This window comes from Narcine bancroftii, chromosome 1 (genome assembly GCF_036971445.1).
Source record: "Narcine bancroftii isolate sNarBan1 chromosome 1, sNarBan1.hap1, whole genome shotgun sequence".
Lineage (NCBI taxonomy): Eukaryota > Metazoa > Chordata > Chondrichthyes > Torpediniformes > Narcinidae > Narcine > Narcine bancroftii.
The window spans coordinates 3,248,120-3,269,300 of NC_091469.1; the positions used below are offsets into that span (position 1 = coordinate 3,248,120).

Consider the following 21,181-nt stretch of genomic DNA (forward strand, 5'->3'; position numbering starts at 1 on the left):
ATCCTCCATCACTGGTATTATTCTGGCAAAATCTCCCATCCAATGTCCTAAATTGATTAAAATGCTCTCACTCGGATTTATTTTTTCAGTTTAACGCTTTTTATTTCCTTTCAGAAACTCAATATCTCACGTGTTTTCAACTCTCAACGGCATCTCATTTATACACCCGCAGGTTTCAAAAAAAGAAACTTTGAAAAGTTAAGGAAGCCTTTCAACTTTTAAGCAAAACCATTGCAGGTGACAGATACCTCCCTCATTGACTGGAATCCTTCGCAACTGGCGGATAATCCGGGAGGGTGGCTGCGCGATGACGTCATGGGTTCTGACGTAACCTCGTTTTGAGTACCGTTTACCCCCAAACATGGCGGGTTTTTCTGGTTAAGTGAGGGAGAAGGAGGGGATACGACTTTCATCTTCGGAAAGTTTTATCTTCAGTCCCTTCTCTTACCCCTGCCTCTCCAAGGTGTAAGAAGAGAAATATGAGGGAAGAGGAGCCGATGGGAACGGAGTCGGCTCGAAGTATTGCCCCGTGAAGGAACTCAGAGGGTTCTCAAAAACCTTTCTCTCTGGGCTTGGAACTTTGACTCAAATTCTGTGACCCTTCTCTGCCCAAAGCCTTTGGCCAATACCCCTGTCTTGGTACCCACTTTATTTCTCATTTTGACTCCTAATTTATTACTTCTATCAACACTCCATCCTTTAAAATCCAACCTGTGAGTCCCTCTTGCCCCTCCTACCAGGGTCTGAGCCTCAAGTCCTTTTTTCCCCCCCCCCCCTTCGTCTGAGAGGTTAATCCTAACTTTTTCTGTCTCCTCTGCTCCTCGGACCCCACTCGTTCTTAGTTTTTAATGATTGTCTTATTTGTATGGACCTGGAGTCAATTAATTTATGGGGCAACAACCAGGCAAAGTTCTTGCGGACCAAAAGAGGCCGACTCTAACTGCGCTGCAGTTTATCAAAGGAGGGAGGAAAGAATCAGCTAAACATGGAACTCAACATTTCAATGTTTTTGTGGAGCATGGTAAGGAGAAATCTCATGATTAGAGAAATAATCGTTGGCGTCAGCTATGATCTTTCAATCGGCCAAAGAATTTAGTGATGAGTTATCTCGTGTTTTGTGGAGACGTGAATGAAACTGAATTCTGTTTATTATACGATTTTTAATTATTGAGAAGGACTTTTTTGGGGGGGTGGGGGGGAATGGTGGCAGGATTAAGTTATGTCCCAAAACTGGAGGTTCCTGCAATCAACGTATTGAACTTTTTCTTGGATTGTAACCTGTCTGCAAGTATTTTGAAATTTATAAATTTACTTGTATCTAATCACTACATCATTTGTTTCTATGTAAGGTTGCTGTAAATTAATGGAAAATAGTTATTATTTAAGTTATGGTACTTGAAATCCATGCAGTATAGTGATTCAGCTTTGAATGAGAGTCATCCATTTGTACGTTTACACACTTGTTTAAAACCAGAAAGAATAGCTTATATATTGTGCCTCAGGATGTTCCAAGACCTTAAAACATTTAAATGAAGTTTTGGTGATGTGTGATGTAAAAATTGTGCTGGTCAATATCTTCCAAAGTGTTTATATGGACTTGAACACGTTAATATTTTTACTCTATTGCAGCTACATTGGTGAAGGATAATTTATTGTACATGATGTGTTGCTCACAAACAATGGCTGGAAGGTGGCATATTCAAGGAATATTGAAGCCTGGCTGAGACCAAGTACTGTAATTATACAAAGATGTACAAAATCATTAACAAGCTTTGAAAGGAAATATTCAATGTAATTGTTTTTATTTATTCCATTTAAGTGAGGTGTAATTTTTCAATTTATCCTTGAAAAATAGAGATTTTTGGAGCAGAGAAATTGGCTCATCTGGCCAAGCTAATCTATACCGGTGATTATGCCCAGAAGGAATTTTTGTTCTATGTCACACAATCAATATATTCCTCTCAGTTTTTTTCTTTGTGCCTAATCTCTCTTTTTCTTAAAAGCACCAGTTTATCTCTCCTACCTGTGGTGGCTGAGATTCCATGTTAAGGAATGGAATTGCCAAGTATGTGAAACAATAAATTACAAGGAAACAAAGGGATTGACGTAGTTCTGAGAGCTAGAAGAGGGTGAGGAGGTTATTGCTGTTATGTAACACAGGATTATTTTGATTTGAGCATGTATTTTTCCATCTGCCAGTGGTACATTTATCCTTAAGACCCCATTAATGTGCTAAACTTGGGTGAATTGTGAACGTTACATGTGAACTGTCGACCAGTTGAATTTCAAAGAGATCATGCTTCCTAATAAACATTTAACTGTTATTAAAAAAAAAAAATAATTCTCCACTCTTTGAAAGTGTTTTGTTGAGAAGGAAGTAACTATCATTTAGTTTGGAGGAAAAGTTCGTAATAAATAGAATGACACAACATAATTTAAATGTTTCTTTGGCTTTTGTGCCGGTCAACTGAGTTTTACAGAACTTTCCTTATAATGACTGACACAATTAAATTCACAAGACTCAAAATGTTTGTTCTCAAATCAAAATACTATTTTCATGTGATGTAATTATAAAGCTGAATGGAGATTATTACTTTTTTGAATATTTTTATGATTTTTCCAAACTCAGTTCCAATAGTTCACAGTACAACAATTACATTCATCAAGTATATTTACATTTCTTCGACTGAGTCTGGTTTTATCCCCTCTCCCCCACAACACAAAATAACTATATATATATATATATATATTTTAAAAAAACACATTAACCATAAAGAAACTTGCATGAAAAGGCAAAAAATGTTCATTTAACATGAAAAAAACAAGACGCTACAATGGAGATGATTAGTTATCACTTGGTAGAATCAAGATCATGTAATGGCTTTGAAAATGCTGTTGACATTGGAGTAAAAAAAATTGAGAACTGATTACTTCAGACACTTTTTGTGAGGGATGTGGAACCAAATTGGGTAGATGGTATTGAGTATGTCGATCTACCATTCAGTAAGATCATGGCAGAACAGATTGAAGGGCTGAATGGCCTTTCTCTGTACTCCTATTTCTAAATGTTAATAGATGAGGTTTTGAAGGTTTTTATCTAAAATGTGATTCACTAACTATAATTTTTGTTACTGCATCCTGCAAATATTTGATTGTGGTTTCATACTCCAAATCCAATTGATTCATGTTGACCATTTCTCGTACAGGTGCACTAAATGCACATATCTGCACTGTTCTTAAAGCAATGGAACTCTGCCAGGGAAAAGTTTTCAAAATTTAGATCTTAATAGCCATAGGACTCAATAGTCCTATTCCATCTGTGAATTCGATTAAAATTGGATGCTGAGCTTTGTTAAAAATATTTTTAATGTATTTTAAAATACTAATTTTGAAAATTTTAAAGCAACATATGCTGGAAATGTTCAACAGGTCAGGCAGCATCTGCAGGGAATTATGCAGTATATATTTTAGGTCAATAATCTATGGTGCCATCTTCGAAGCCCAGATGTCCCACGCTGATGGTGCCATGATTGTTGCTGGCAACTTCAATCACACTAACCTGAAAATGGTCTTACTACGTTTTCAGCAGTACGTTAACTTTGCCACTAGAGGAGAGAACACCCTGGATTTGGTGAACACCAACATCCTTGGTGCATACAAGGCTGCACCTCGCCCCACCATGGTTAGTCGGATCACATATTTGTTCTGCTAACCCTGGCACACAGATGCTGACAAAGCAAATTAGAGCAGTTTGCAGGGAGATCAGGGCATGGCTGGACAGGATTCGTAGTAGCACTACAAGATTCCTTTGAGACCATTGACTGGAGCTGTTTCAAGCAGGCGGCCACTGTCAACAATCGTAAACTGGCTACATCAGCAAGTACATTGAGGATGTCACTGAGATCAAATGCTTCACAACCAGGAGTAATCAGAAACTATGGTTGGATGCAGAGGTCTGGGCCCTTCTCAGAGCTCGTGACACTGCCTTCATCACAGGTGATAGGATGGCACTAAGATCAGCCAGGGCTGAACTCTCCAGTGCAATCTGGAAGGTAAAGCTGGGGTACGCACAGAAGACCCACAGATTGTACGACACCAGCAACGCGAGCCGCATGTTGCAAGGGATCAAGACTATAATGTATCACGTCAACCATGCAAATTGAGGACAATGATACCTCCCTTCCAGACAGACTGAACACCTTCTATGCACGGTTTGATGAGAAGAATAGGATGATGCCAAAGAAGGTTTTGTGTCCTCCAAATGAACAGGCCCCATGCATAGCCAAGGCCGAGCTGAGGAGGACCCAATCCAAGGGGAATCCACGTAAGACAGCGGGACCCGTTAACCTTTTTGGTCTGTGTTGACCATCTCCTGTGCAGATGAATTGATGGAGGTTTCAGAGACATCTTCAACTCCTCCCTGCATTGTTCCTGCAGGGTTCAAAACAGCCACCATCATCCCTGTAACTAAGAGGGTGGCGATAACAGGCCTCAATGACTACCGCCCAGTGGCACTCACCTCCACCATTATGAAATGCTGAAGGTGTCTGGTGATGAAACACATAAAAGCACACCTCCCGGAGATGCTAGATCCATTTCAATTTGTCTATAGAAGAAATTGTTCCACAGACGATGTGATAGCCTTGACCCTTCACTCCTCCTTGACCCACTGAGAAAACGACACCTCATACGGCAGGCTGCTGCTCATTAACTTTGGCATTTAATATGATCATTCCCCAGAGGCTGGTGGAGAAGCTGTTCTTGGTGGGACTCAACACTCCTCTCTGTAACTGGATTCTGGATTTCCTAAAGGAAAGACCCCAGTCTCTCCAAGTCTGTAGCAGAACATCAAGCAATAGCACACCTCAGTTGTGTGCTCAGCCAGTTCTTGTTCACTCAACTGACCCATGATTGCATCGCCAGATCAAGCTCCAACAGTGTCATCAGGTTTCCAGATGACACAACAGTAATTGGCCTCATCAGCAACAATGAATCGCACTTCAGGGAAGAGGTGGAAAATCTCATGAAATGGTGTGAGAGACTCAACGTGGACAAGATGAAAGAAATGATTGTGGACTTTAGGAGGACCAAGAATGGTCCACAAGACATCAACAATTCTGTAGTAGAGAGAGTGGAGAGCACCAAGTTCCTTGGAGTTCTCTTAACTAATGACCTATCATGGACACTCAACATTTCCTCACTTGTCCGGAATACTCAACAGCGACTGCACTTCCTGAGAAGACTGAAGCGGGCAAAGTTCATGGTCACCATTATGTCAACCTCCTATAGGAGCTCTATCAAGAGTGTCCTGGCTGGCTGCATCATAATGTAGTGCTGTAGAGAAATGGATTGGAGGTCAATCCACTGATCCATAAGAGTGGCAGAGAGGATCAGTGGATTCCATTTCCCCCCCGACCCCTACATCAATGTTATCTACAGTACAAGAATGTTCTGCACAGGAGCCTCAAGAAAGCCGACATTGACCCTTCAACGTTGGAGGATCTTGCTCAAGACCGCTCCCAGTGGAGGGATGCTATCAGAAAAAAGTGTGGATGCTGCTGAGAACAAGTTCGGAGAGGCACAGGAAGCACCACAACAGAGCCTCTGCCCCTGCAGGCCTCACCTGCTAAATATGTGGCAAGCAGTGCCTGTCAAGGATCACCCTGTACAGCCACTCCAGGATACACATATCAAACCCCACAAATTGACTGAAGGGAACCATCATCATCCTATTGGATGGATAGTGTAAGGTAAAACATCATGAGATGGGAATGTGTAGGGAGTTACCCTGTACAGGGCAGTAACAAGAAGGGGAGGTGTCCTTGTACTCCTGTTAGGTAAAACATCATGAGATGGGAATGTACAGGGCTGTAACAAGATGTAAATGCATCCTTGTACTTACAAGATAAGAGAGACATTGATGGATTGAGAGGCAGGAAACTAGCAGGGAAAGGATAGCAACAGTTTTAGTCATTGGACAAGTAATGATATGATGATGTTCTAAGCACATATCCAAGGGTATAAAAAATCACCATTTTGCTGATAACGGCAGAATGCATTCTCCGACTAACCTGGTTGGTCGCAAGTGTTACAATCCGGTAATAAAGAACAAAGAACCCTGATTTCGACTCAGCCTGGTGTTTGTCTCACTCATTCATGAACAAAGCAGACCTAACAATAGTCAGAAGAAGAGATATGCTGTTGCACATTTACCTTTGCAACCTGTATTATCATTTAGTTCCTTCTCCATTGCACTATGTCATGGACAAACATTTGTCACATTCATTTGTGTTTGTTGTTGAGAATGTTGGCAATCAGAAATGAAGGTAGTGAAACAATATGTTGCAGATGAATTGTTATTTTGAGTTTTGTGGTTACATTTAGGAAACCTAACATCAAGTTTATCCACAGGATGTGCTTATGGTTTTGTGGGGTTTTAACACACAACCTTACATAAAACCCACATGCTGTGAATATATTATGAAAGATATGCCTGACAAGCTGAATAATCTCAGAGTGCTAGTGTTAATTTCAGAATTGCTTGATATTCATGATTGTTGTAGGAGGCAGCTTGTTTCACTTGCATTTTTACTTCAATCACGGTGTCTGCAGACTTCAATATTTTACAACTTTCATTTACTTACCATTCTCTTTTCCACCCACCAATATTTTTATTATTATATTTCCAGCAATTTGGACATTTTATCTGTTGAATTAACTAAGCAAGGAATGAATAATAAGCTTTGAATGAGGGCAAAAAAGCTTTTTTTTGGTTCATGTATTGTTCATTAAAATGTCACTTTTTTCTTGTAACATTTTGAGGTTACAGTTTGTATGGTATGGCGGATGAACACTCAAGTACCTTGAGTTTGCTTCAGGCTGTACTCAACTGATAAATTATTTTCCTTGCCAGTTCCTAGAATGAATAGTAAGAATAAGTTGCATTTGAGAAAACTTCTACATTTTTATCTCATTAGTGCTCATTTTTTCCTCAGCCTGCATAGAAGCCGCAGCACAATAAAGGCCTTACGGCCCACAGCATTGTCCTGACCAAATAATCTACTCTAACAACTGCCTAGAATTTTCTTACTGCATAACCCTCTTTTTTTCTCTCCATTCCATGTACCTATTTAATGGACTCTTAAAAGATCCCATCATACCTGCCTCCACCACTGCTGACAGCATTCCATGCACCACACTCTTGGGGGGGGAGGGGGAGACTTTCCTCCTGCATCCTCCTGTACTTACTCCCAAGCACCTTAAAACTTTGCCCCTTCATGTTTGCCATTTCAGCTGTGGGAAAAATACCTCTGGGCAATTAATTCCTCATCATCATATACACCTGTCAAATCACCCCTCATCCTCCTTTGCTTCAAGGAGAAAAGACCAGTTCAATCAACCTATCCTCTTGAGGCTGCAATCCAGGAACACCCTTGTAAATCTCATCTGCACCTTCTCTAAATCATCCACATACTTCCTGTAGTGAGGTGACCAGAATTAAGCACAATGTCCCAAGTGAGGTCTAAGATCTTGTAACGCTATCCCATGATTAGCAAAAGCCAACATGCCATATGCCACCTTAAAAACACGATCCTATGGACACAGACCCTAAGATCCCTCAATTTCTCCACACTGCTTAGAATCTTCCCATAAACATTGTATTCTGCCTTCAAATTTGACCAACTGTAAAGAGCTTCACATTTTTCTGGATTAAATGCCATCTGTTGCTTCTCTGACCAACTTTGCATCCCATCAATGTCCCTCAATAATCTGTGGCGACACTAGACCTTTGTCTAGTAACCCACTTTTCCACTTCTTCATCCATATTATTTATAAAAATCACCAAGAGAACAGGTCTCAGAAGAGATCCCGATGAAATACCACTGACCTCCATGGAAAATAGGAACCAGCTTCAATATCTTCTGTGGGCAAGCCAATTTTGTATTCACAAAACAAAGCTTCCTTGGATTCCATGCCTCTTTACTTTCTGAATGAGCCTTTCATGGTGAACCTTATCAAATACCTAATTGAAATCTATATATTATCCCCAATCAGATGATGCCTCTCTAAATGATTGTAAATCCTAACTCTCAGGATTTTCTCTTAACACGTTGCCCACTACTGAACTAAGACTCACCAGTCTTCTGTGGTGACAATTTCCTTGGTTATCTCTACTCTTTCCTGAACAGGGGAACAACATTTGCAACCCTCTGCAACTTCTCTTCCTAGTGATGATGCAAAGATATTGCCAGTGGCTCAGCAATTTCTTCCCTTGCCTCCCACAGAAGCCATGGGTAAATCCTGTCTGGTCCTGGAGATTTTCTAACTTCATAATTTTCAAAAGTTATGCAACAGTTGCAGGGTTCTTGCCTCCAGAATGCTCTTGAAAGCATCACTTGGCCACAATGTTGTATTTTGAACAAGCTCTTGCATATTTTAATACTTGAGATACAAGGAACTCAACTTTTGTCTTGTATTCACAGAATTATGGGGCTGTTCTGATATCTGTTGGATAGTATGCAGAGCAGCTCTCGAGTAAATTTTTCTTAGCATGAGGCATGGGCAGTGTGGGCAGCAGTGTTGCCTACTTCAGCATTTTTTTCTCAGGAGTCGGCTTACTAAAAAAGGCAGAATCATGAATAGAATCTTCACATAGCTATTAAAATACATATATAATATATAAAATATAGCAGCATTAATTACTAGGGATCTGCACTACCAAGGCCATAACTCTGTTCTCACTTCTCCCATCATGAAGGAGGTACATGTGCCACTGGACTCGTACCACCAGATTTAGGAGTAGTTGCTACTCCTCGATAATCAGACTCAAGCAGTAGAGGATATCTATACTCAATTAAAGACTCATTTAAGGACTTGTATGCTTGTTATTTATTACTGTGCAATTATATTAACATTTGCAGTTCATTTACGGTCACTGGTATAGAAATTGCTATGTCCAGCAGAAAAAAGAATCTCAGGGTTGTACGTGATGACAGTAAATTTGAACTTTGAGTAGTTTCCAATTTAGTGGTCCTTTAGAAGCCACATTTGTGTGAAATTTAACATGAATGTTAGTTAACCAGATCTGCATTGAGCCGAAGTATTGAAAGAAGAATTTTATCCCACTCTCACGTTTGTACAGACGATGCTGACTTGGATGTACAGAGCAATTGCCACAAAGATATTATGAGACTAAACAGACAAAAACAAAATCTAATTATTTTTAAGATTCACTTCAAAGTCTAAGATAAGGAATTTGAGGATTTTTGTGAGTTTTAGGATCTTGGCATTGGATAGTTTAGTGACCAGTGGAGGAATGTTTCAATTTGCATTTAATCAAGGACCCTGAATTTCAGGATCCTGGAAGTGATAAAACTGGAGGAGTCCATGGAGGTCATTGATTTGTAATAACAATGTGGATGAGTTCGTTCAACAGCAGAGTTTGCAGTTGAAGTTGGAAATGGTAAAACTGTCATGAAGATGAGAATAAGTGGCACATAATTCATCTTTGATCTGATGTGATATCAAGGTTGCAAGCAGCATGGTTCAATTTCTTGTGGCTATTTGGAAGAAAAACAGTTTTGGAAATATGATGTTTGCTTTGAGGATCTGGAATTTTGGCCTCAGACCTCCTAATTGTTTTATAATGGAAATTGCTGCTTATGGTGATCAAGATGTTAGACAATTATCACACATTTTGGTGGGTATAGAGGTTAAGAGAAGTGGTAAAGGTTGAGTTGGGTTTTGTTGATGTGTGTATATGAATTAATGCAGTGTTTTAAGCTTAAGTTCTGTCTTCAGCCAACCATCAGCCTTCTGATTACCAAGGACATTGTGGCTGAATGTTTTCAACTTGCTTAAAAGGTGCTAAATGCTCATAACTGAATGTACTGTTGTAAAAAAAAATACAATGAATCAACATTGCTTGTGGTTGAGTCGATTGTTACTGAAAGCTATTAAATAATAATTTATTCGAGAGGATAATGCTGACTAATTGGGCATTCAGTTAGATTGACCTATGTTTTGGAATCTTGTTTTCTCCAGTTACATTAAGCATGATGAGTGGTGAAAGATGTATCATAAGCTTGCTTTTGTCGTGAATGGTTAGATCTTTACAGTCAGAACAATCTGAGTAGTGTAGCGGCAGCCACACTGCTACTGAAATAACACACAACCAGACGGGTTGAGCTCAGTGAGCAGAACTGATTTATTGCGGCTGCCTGGCTGGCCTTGTACTCCCACCCCGGACCTGGCTGAGAACTGTGCTGGGGGCGCTGACGTCACCAGGGCATCACGTGGGTCCCCAAGCTCAGGCTTCTGAGCCCAGTGCAGAGGTCAAAGGGGAAACCCCCGACGGCGCCATTTTGGCCGGCTGCCCCAACGCATGTGTTACAAGCGGGGCTGGTTTGCCTGCCAAACGACGTGCCACCACAGTAGGATATTTATTAAATGAATATAACAAACAATTCTAAATACTTCAATCTTCCTCTAATAAATTGATTACTATCAAAAGCCAAATATACTGGAAATATTCAACTGGTCAGCCACATCTGTAGAAAAGTAATCGACTGGAAATATTAACTTTGTCTATAGATACTGCCCAACTGAGGAATATTTTAAAGCATTTTCTGTTCTATTTGATACAAAGAGGAGGCTAATCAGTCTTTCAATCCTCTTTTCCCATTCTGTTAATTTAAAGATGATTTGTTCATCTATACTGTTTCTCTGCCTTTGCTCTAAATCAAATCTGACAGTTTTTTTTATAATTTATTTTTTATTTTTAAAGACAAATTCAAACAAATAGTACAATCTCTTTCAACATGACATAGAGAGTGCATTTTTATCTCCACCCCCCCCCCTTTCCCCAATACAACTGAGAATGAAGTAATATAATTTAAACAGATACAAAAAATAATCTACATAGATCACATCAATTTGGGGGTGTGGGGTGTGGAAGGAGACTCCAGTGATCCTCTCCGCCACTCTTATGGTCTTGTGGATTGACCTTCAATCTATTTCTCTGCAGCAACCATACCTGCCAGGATGCACTCAATAGAGCTCCTATAGAAGGTTGACATAATGGTGGCCAGTAGCCTTGCCTGCTTTAGTCTTCTCAGGAAGACTGACAAGTGAGGAGATGTTGAATGTCCGCGATATGTCACCAGTTAAGTGAACTCTTTTATATTAAAATAAATTGGTGCTCTCTACTCTCACTACAACAGAGTTGTTGATGTGTAGTGGAGGGTGGTCATTACTGGTCCTCCTGAAGTCCGTGATCATCTTAGTTTTGTGCACGTTGAGACTCTGGTTGTTACTCTCGTACCTTTTCATGAGGTTGACCACCTCTGTAGTGTGACTCATCATTGTTGCTGATGGCACCAGCTACTGTTGTGTCGTCTGCAAACATAATAACCCTGTTGGAGCCAGATCTAGCTATGCAGTCATGGGTCAGTGGCATGAACAGAAGCAGGCTGAACACACAGACCTGAGGTCCACCAGTGCTCAGATGTGCATGTTTACCTCGGGAGTGAATTTGAGGAAAACATCCAGCCTGAGTGGAGTACCTGGCTGGGTATGTAACCTGCCTTAATGACTATCACCAGTAGCACTTGTATCAACAGTGAAAAGTATTTTGAAAGGCTGGTGTTGAAGCATATCAGCTATTGTCTAAGCGGTGACATGGATACATTCCAATTCGCTTGTCATCACAACAGGTCTTCGGTGGATGCCGTCTCACTGACTCTGCACAAAGCCCTGGAACACCTGGACAGTAAAGATGCATTCATTAGAATGCTCTTTATTAAATACAGTTCAGCACTTAACACCATCATCCCCTCAAAACTGATCAAACTCCAAGATCTTGGACTCCACACGCCACTGTGTAATTGGATTATGGATTTACTTGCCTCCAGATCACAATCAGTGAGAATTTGTAAGAACATCTCCACAATCTTCATCAGTACTAGAGCGCCAAAGGGCTGCATTCTTAGCCCCCTGCTCTACTCACTTTACACCTACGACTGTGTGGTTCGATACGACAATAACACCATCTACAAATTTGCCAATGATACCACGGTAGTGGGTTGTATAAAGGAAGAGGATGAGTTGTCATCCAGGAGAGAGATTGAAAACTTGGCTGAATGGTGCACCAACAACAACCTCACACTTAATGTCACCAAAACTAAGCTGATTGTTAACTTCAGGAAAAGAAAGCCTGATTATACAATACTGTGATCATTGGGGGATCAAAGGTGGAGAGGGTGAGCTAATGTAAATTCTTGGGAGTCACTATCTTGGAGGATCTTTTCTGGATCCAACACACTAATGGCATTGTGAGCAAAGCTCTTCTTAGGAGTTTGCAGAGGTTTGGTATGGCAACAGAAACCTCGGCAAATTTCTACAGATATGTGGTGGAAAGTGTGCTGATCGGCTGCATCACGGTCTGGTATGGGGACACCAATATCCCTAAGCGTAAAGCTCTCCAAAAGGTAGTGGACACAGCCTAGAACATCATAGGCAAAACCCTCTCCACTTGAGAGAACATCTATAGGGAACGCTGCTGTCGAAGAGTGGCAACAATCATCAAGGATCCACATCACCCAGCACACACTGTTCTCGCTGCTGCATCAGGAAAGAGGTATAGGTGCCACAAGACTCGCACCACCAGATTCAGGAACAGCTGCTCCTACTCCACCATCAGACTTCTCAACAACAAACTCAATCAGGGACTTATTCAAGGGCTCTTAATTTTCGCTGTTGCACAGTTTGTTTACATTCGTTATCTGTTTACCGTTCTTTATTTATTTACATGTATACACTGTGTCCAGTTTTTTCCACTACCAATAAGTGGTAATTCTGCCTTGTCCACTGAAAAAGAATCTCCAAGTTGTATGTGGTGCCATGTATGTACTCTAACAATAAATCTAAAATCAACAGGACTGAATGATATCACTTAAAATAAATGATTGTATACCTAAATGCTTTGCTTCTGATATTAGAATATCCTCTTATGGGTCAGTTTTAAGTATTTTTATTTCCAGTTTTGTGCTTTTAAATATGTCTCATTAAGGCAAATTGGGTGGGATTTGGGTGAATGATTAACAATTGGGTGATGCCAGCAAATGTTGGCAGTAGTTTGGTGTTGTTCAGTTATCATTTTGGGCTCTAGAATCACCTGTGTGACAGGGAAGAGAGTGAGTTTTGAGTTGGTGCATTATGAGTTGTTGATGAATGTTGTGGCCCTGTGCAGCAGGGACTGGAAGTGTTCGCTTTAAGCAAGCTTTGAAAATTAGAATAGTACGTAAAATGCTATTAGTTTTTTTGGAAATTTATAGTCCATTGCAGTTTTTGAGACAAAGTGTACATCTCTAATTGTTGCTTCACAATGTCAAATATATAGGTCTTGATTCTTGAGCCAGTCTTCTGAAACGAGCAGCAAGAAAGAATAACAAATCAGTATACAAAAGTGTTGGAGAAATTCAGCAGGCTATGCAGCAATTATAGTGATTAAAAGGCATTTAACAATTCAGACCTGACCCTTTAAAATTAGCAGGCATCTGGAAAAAGAATGTGTGGAAGGTAAAGAGAAGTGGGCGGAACACATGTTCACAGGTTGGCACCCTCCAAACAGATGGCAGTAACATAAACTTCTCTGGTTCCTGTTAGCCATCTCTTCCCCCTCCCCCTATCCATATGATGTTCTCCCTCTCCCCTTGCTTTTTGCTCATACCTTGTAGGGCCCAGGTCTGAAATGTTGCTTTTGTATCTTTCTTTACCTCCTATGGACACTGCTTGACCTGTTAAGTTCCTCCAGCGTTTTTGTGCTTTTACTGGTTAAGAGATGGGTGCAGGTGGGAAAGCAGAAGAGAAGTAAGGGGGTGGGGGAGAGGGCCTATCTTTATAGGACAAGGAAGGGAAGGTGGTGGAGCTGGAGGAAAGGAGACAGGCCTAAGAGAAAAAGAGAGAGTTAACAGAAATTGGAGGTTGATATTGATGCCATCTGATTGAATACTGTGGAGACAGAATAGAAGGAGCTGTATATTTGCAGGTGTCCTTAATTTGGCAGTTCATGTTAAAGGGTTATTGCTTGTGGGGATTGTTGGGGTATTTCAGGTCTTAAATGCATTGTCATATCTTCAGATTAAAATGGAAAACTTAATAAAACAGTAATGGGGAAAAAAGGGATGGAGGTGGTGGAGAGGCAGAAAAGTGAAAATAAAAATATAAGATGGCCACATTGGACCATATGAGTATAAACATTAATGGAATATATAACCAAGTTTAAGTGTATCCCATTGGGGAAAAAAAATCACATAAAATTTACAAGAAAAAGTTACAATGTTTGAAAAAACCTGGGAACCATATTTGGAACATAACAGAAAGAGCAGGCCTCGGACCACCACCACCTAAAATGATAAGAAGATAAACACGATCAGATTTAATGTGAATAAGTAGATGATACGTCTTTTTTGTTTGTATTCCTTTTGTATAAAGATATTGTTTTATTGTATTTTATATGTCCAATATTTACTGTTTTTGGAGGGGGGTGGGAAGGGAGGGATGGGGAAAAAAAGAGAAAATGTCACTGAATAATAAGAGATGCATCTGTCAATATATTGGTTGATATGGTTCATAATTGGATAAATAAAGAATTACAAAAAAAAAGGCAATACATGAGGTCATGGACAGACAGGTCAGTGTGGCAATAGGGTGTGGAATTGAAGTGGTTGGCCACTGGGAGGTCCTTACTGTTGCAGCAAACAGAATGAAGGTGCTCAATGAAGTGACCTCCAGTCTGTGTCCAGTCTCTGATGTAGAAGAGGCCACATCGGGGCACTAGATGCAGTAAATGGACCCTACAACTTTATAGGTGAAGTGTTGCTGCACTTGGAAGTTCAGTTTGGGTCCCTGAATAGTCAATGAGAGAGGAAATGCAAATGGAAATTAAGAACTTCTTGTGGTCACAGTGGTAAATACTGGGAGTGATTGGTGAGAAGGAATGTATGGACTGGATAATCACAGAGGGAGCAATCCCTATAGAAAGTGGGGAGGGGAAGTTGTGTCTGGTGCTGGGATTTCATTGTGGGTGGTGGAAATTGTAGAAAATGATGCGTTGGATGCAGAGGATGGTGGGGTGGTAGATGAGGATGAGGGAAACCCTGTCCTTGTGTGTCTATGGAGGTAAGGGGCTAGGGCAGATGAGCAGGAAATAGCAGAGATGCATAACCCATGTCCCTCACTTTAGCATTATTGTCAAGCCAGAGGATGAATTTAACCTCAATGAGGGGTGTAAAAATATACATCAGGAACAATAGGAAGCAGACTAAAAATGAAGTGCTAGCCCAGTAATGCTAATTGACAAGCAGCATGCACCGAACAAAGCTACATCATCTCACAATCAATGGATTGGTTCATAGTTCTGCAGTTTTTTTCAAATTTAGTTGTAAATGGTGGCGCAAATTAATAAATGGAGGCGGCTCAAAGAATACATCCTCAACAATGAGTGAGCTCAGCAGTGTGAGTACCAAAGGAAAGGCTGACACAACCATGGTCAGGTAGCAGTGCCAAATTGATGATCCATCTCTCCTTCCTCAGAAAATCTCTTCTATCACATAGTGACAGGAATTGACTGACAGCAATAGAACCAGCAAAGACATCAAGGCCAGACACCTCCCCTGATTTGGTCCAAATAAGGACCAATCTGCTGAAGTCTAAAGGTAAAGTAAGAGTGATTGCTTTGGCCATCAAGGCAGCATCTCACTGAGTGTGGCATTGAGGCACCCTTAAAACTGGATATCAAAGGGAAGAACTTCATTGGGTGGAGTGTACTTCATGATGGTTGTATTATCAGTGCCAATCATTTCACCCTCAAGATATCACTGCAGAAATTGCTCAAGGCCATGTGATAGGCCAAAACATTTTCAGTTGCTTCTTCAGAATAAGGTGCCTCATTTTCCCTGGGGTGACAGCTGTTGGATGCAGGTTCATTTTTTACACGTAGTGGTGGGTGCCTGGAATGATTGATGGGGGTTGTTTTGGAGGCTGGTACAATGGGGACGGACATTCAGAAGACTCTTGGATAGGTTCGTGGATGTTTTTTTTTAAATAGTGTTATAGGTGAGAAGCAGGGAAGGATTACATTGCTGTGGAGTTGTTTACATAGGTCGGCGCAACCTTGTGGGCTGAAGGACCTGTTATGTTCTATGTTCTCTCTTGTCACCTCTTAGCACCTATTGTTGCAGGGAAAACCTCTAGCCAATCCAATCTCCTGATGAGTTAAAGTCCAGATAGTTCTGTTGTGAACTTTTTCTGTACCCTCCAGCTCAATCACATCTTCTATCGAGTGAAAACTAGAACTGCACATGATGCTCCGTATGGAAAAGCAATGTTTTATACATTGACATCTGAGATCTTGTGCTCAGTGCCTCAGCTAATGAAGGCAAGCATGCCATATGCCTTCCTCCTCTCTGGATGTGTTCCCATTTCCATGGCTCAGACTGACGGACACTAATTGTACAAAGAGAAAGGTTACGGACTGTGGACTCAAAAGAACCAAAATGAACATTAAATTTGGTATTCGTAACGTGAGAAGTGTTAAACGGACTACACAATGTGTAAATGTTTTGTAGTATTTGAGTAAAATTAAAGTTGATGCCATGTTTTTACAAGAGTGCAGGCTGCCACACTTCCAAAACTATCAGAGGTGGTTGCAATAGTGGCCCTATGGGTTGTCGGTATGGTTGAGGGGGGAAACGATTACCGCGCATTTGGGCAGAGGATTTGACTGCAGGGAGGTAACTTCACAATTACAGAGATGAAGTAGGTGGTTGGAGGGCATTACCTTAAGTACTATGATACAGCATTCTGGCTGATCAATGCAAGAGCCTGGCCATCTTCCAGCAGTTCCTACAGTGGGAGGTGAGGTCCTGGCCGGGGATTTCAACTGCATTGGCTGGGCGATCCAACAGTGTGACAGCAAACTAGTTAACTCTTTCAGGATGGAGACGATAAAGAACGCAGAGCTGTGCAATGCCTTCAGCAACCCTGCAGGTGGAGCACAGCCACAGCCCACCTGGTCAAGATCGCATGGCTCAAGCTGGTCCCAGATAGACTTCATCTTCATGTCAAAGGCTGTCACAGTCAGAAGCACTGACATCACACTGGTCTTTTTCTCTGACCACTGCCTTCTTTGCGCTTCCTGTCACCTGCAGGAGGACCAGAAGGAGGACATGGAAGCTGAATGTGAAGTTGCTGACCCCAGAAAACATTGAGGAGCTAAAGAAGGAATACGCTGGTTGGAGAATCGTGAGTGGTGGAAAGTGACCAAGGAAAACACAGAGGTTCTTCATCCTCAAAGGTGTTTAGAGGGCAAGACAAAGATGGAGGGAAATGACCTACAAAAACTCCTGTATTCGAGAGGGGTGAAATGAGGGAGAAACTCCAAGAGATGAAGAGCCAGCAAGCCTTGCTATTCACCTCCAAAGTCCTCCAAGATCACCTTCAGATCCAGAGTCTGCACAGTGGAGTAGGATGAGATGTGCTCGCGTTTCTTCTAAAAAGCTCACAGAGGGAGCTCTGTGATCCATGGCCTTAAGAAAGTGGATGACTCAGTCACATCCTTGCAGATGGGCATTCAGAGGATCAGCAGATTCTTCTACGCCAGCCTGTGTGGCACAAAGGCTACAGATAGAATGACCTCCGACATCTTCCTGTCCTGCCTCATGGAGCTTTTAGAGGACAGTATGAGGGAATGTCTGGATCAGCTCTGGGGGAGCTGACAGACTCCATCCGTTCCTTCTGAGTCGATAAGACTCCCGGAAGTGATGACTTATCGGTTAAGGTGTACATGTCTCTTTGGGACTAGGTGGGCCTGGAGCACTGAAAGTATATGCTCCTGGCAGGAAGCACATCAGACTCCATGAAGAAAGACATGATCATTCTCGTCTACAAAACAGAGGAGGAGGACATCAGTAATTGGAGACCTATTTCACTGCTAAATGTAGACTACAAGTTCCTGTCAAAGGCCATTGTCAATTGATCCACCCTGACCAGACCTGCACAGTTCCAGGAAGGAAGATCTCTGATAGCCTCGTGCTGCTCAGGGATACCATCACCTATGAGTATGACAGTGAGGTGGATGCCTGCCTGGTCAGACCAGGAGATGGCTTTTGACTGGATTTTGCACATGTACTCTCCAAAATGGGTTTTGAGGAGGGAATTTGGAATTGGATCCAACTGCTCTATACAGAAATTTGTAGTGCAGTCCAAATCAGCGGGTGGGAGACATAGCTTCCCCATTAAGTTTGGAGTTAGGCAAGGCTACCTCTGTATCCAGTCTTATTTGTGTGTTGTATAGAGTCCATTGCCATCAGAGAGGGCGACGGCATAAGAGGAGTAACATTGCCAGGCAGCAGAGCTGCCCAGGTCAAGGCCTCCCTGAACATGGACAACACACAGTCTTCTGTTTGGACACACAATCGGTCTGGAGACTGACCAGAATATGTGGGCAATTGAGTCTGCATCAGCCACCAGAGTCAACCAAAAGAAGTGAGGCAATGCTCTTTGGTAACTGGACTGACTGGTCCATCATCCCCTTCACAGTCACAACAGACGACCTGAAGGTATTGAGGATCTAATTTGGAGGGGCTGAGCCATGCACTAAGAATTGGACAGAGCAGATCCCTAAAGTCCACCAAAATTTGGGACTGTGGGTGTCGTGCTCCCTATCGATAACAGGGGAAAACTTGGTGATTAGGTGTGAGGTGCTCTCGATGCTGCTGTACATGACGCAGGTGTGGCCTATCCCATGACAGTCACCAGAGCAATGTTCTGATTCATTTGAAGCTCCAAAATGGACAGGGTCAGAAAGTGTGCCATGTAAAAGTCATTGGAAGATGGGGGGAAGAGTGTACCCAACATGGCGCTCATCTGATGATTTTTTTGATAACTCTATTTATAATCAATAAGAGATAATACATGTCAAATACAATGTAGTACATATTTAATCCCATAATACCCCCTCCCCCATCCCTATTCCATCCCCCACCCCCCTACTAATCTACCCCAAAAAGAAAAGAAAGAAAGAAATGGAGAACAGTTAAAATAATACATTTACATGCGTTGTGGTTGGGGATCACACCACCCATACATGGAAAAATATTTCAAGAATTAGTACACATCCAATCCATATACAGGCTCCAAACATGCTAAAAAAAAAATATTTTGCAAATTGTACATTATCTTCTCAATATGCCATTGTTGAATATATTCAACTGAATCTCATTCTTTCAAGTAACTGCTAAGCATTTTCTAGCTACAGCTAAAGCCAACCTCAGAAAAGGAATCTGAAATTTATCTAATTTCTATTCTAAACACAATGATTTAATGTTGCCCAATAAAAAATATTATAGGGTCTAAATTAATTTTAAATTTAAACGTAACTTCCAGAAATTCATCCTGATTATCTTTCTACGTGGCTGCATCAAGCTGTGCATGAAACCAAGATACAAGGGCGCCAAGTGCTGAGGTTCCACCTCTCCTAGGTGTTGCAGAGAATAGGCCTGGGCTCGTTGCGGCACAAAGTTTCAGCTGGCTTGACTGTGCTGTACTACCTATTCATGGAAAAGTTCTTCCAGGACAACACCTTTGGCCTCAAGGCCATTAGATAGTGGCCAGCACAGAATGTCCTGCAGAAACAGAGAGGAGAATGGATGGATCGGTAGGATGGTTCCCAGAACAGACTGTTGAGGTCATCTGGCAGAATGCCTCATCACCAGGGCTCACTAATGAGCACAAGGACTTGGCCTGGCTGGCGGTGAGAGGAACCCTCCCAGAGAGATCCTTTCTGTACAACCAGAACATCACCCTCAATGCATGCTATCCTTAGTACGGCTGCAGTGGGGTGGAGACTGTTGCCCACCTCTTTGCCGAATGCAGATTCACAAGGAGGGTGGTGTGGAGATGCATGCAAGGGATGTGTCATGATTAATCCCCAGCACAGCATGACAGAGAACTCCATGATTTACAGACTGTTCCTGAGGACACACTCTGAATCTGACATCCAGAACTGCTAGAAGACCATCAATTCGGTAAAGGACACCCTTTGATCAGCCTGAAACATGCTGGTCTTTCAACACACTGAGATGTCGGTCCAGGAATGCTGCCACGTGGCACATTCCAGGCTGCAGGACTATGTGTTGAGGGATGTGCTGAGGCTTGGTGCAGCCAATACAAGGGCACTGTGGAGAAGAAGTACTGTTTAGAAGACCCGTCCCCCTCCCCTCAAATTACTGGGCTCTGAGAGGCTGACACTGGGGGGAAGCTCTTTAAACCAACAGAGAGGGAGGTGTAACAACAAGGTGCCACAGGGGTGGTGACTGAATATCAAGACAACAATGTTAAACATGAAATGAGATGACTGACACAATGTAAAAAGTTTCTGAACAGTTTTTCCTGTACTGTAAATAACTTGCTTCATGTGAGATTACTAACACTATGTAAAAGTTTTGTAAATATCTCAATCAATAGAATTGAAACTATGAATGTAAAGTCTTGGATAGCCTTTGGTTTTGTACATAATTTATTGTAAATAAAGTTTATTTTTTGGAGAAGGGAAAAAGTTCCCATTTCCAGGTGCTTGTTATTGGCCTGGCTGGCAGTGAGAGGACCCTTCCCGGTGAGATCTTGCACAATCAGAAAATCATCCTCCATGCACGTTGTCCTTAGGGCGGCTGCAGTGGAATGGAGACTGTCACCCACGTCGTTGCTGAATGTAGATTTGCCAAGAGTATGTGGAGAGGGATGCAGGGGGCTTTGACACAGTTCATCCCCAGAGGCAATGTTACAGAGGACTCCATGATTTATCAACTGTTCCTAGGAACACACGCTGAGTCCGACATCCCAGAACTGCAAGAAGACCATCAACTTGGTAAAGGATGCTCTTTGGTTGGCCCGAAACCTGTTGGTCTTTCAGCACACTGAGATGTCAGTCCGGCAATGCTGCTGTCTGGCATATTCCAGGCTGCAGGAGTATGTGCTGAGGGATGTGCTGAGGCTTGGTGCAGCTAACACAAAAGTACTGTGGGGAAGGAGCACAGTTTAGAGTCCTCCCATTACCTTACTCTGAGGGGGAAGCCCCTCAACCAACAGAGGAGAGGGAGAATCAACAAGGTGTCGCATTGGT

General features: G+C 41.9%; 1 protein-coding gene across 1 annotated transcript in view; it reads left to right on the forward strand.

The window, feature by feature from the left end:
- Positions 1-348: 348 nt before the first annotated feature.
- The window catches only part of abl1 (c-abl oncogene 1, non-receptor tyrosine kinase), a 194,745-nt gene continuing 173,912 nt past the window's right edge, over positions 349-21,181 (forward strand). Inside the window, exon 1 of the mRNA XM_069918694.1 lies at positions 349-1,021. Within this exon, the coding sequence (XP_069774795.1) occupies positions 889-1,021 (133 nt within the window). The 5' untranslated portion in view covers positions 349-888. The remainder of the gene's footprint in view (positions 1,022-21,181) is intronic.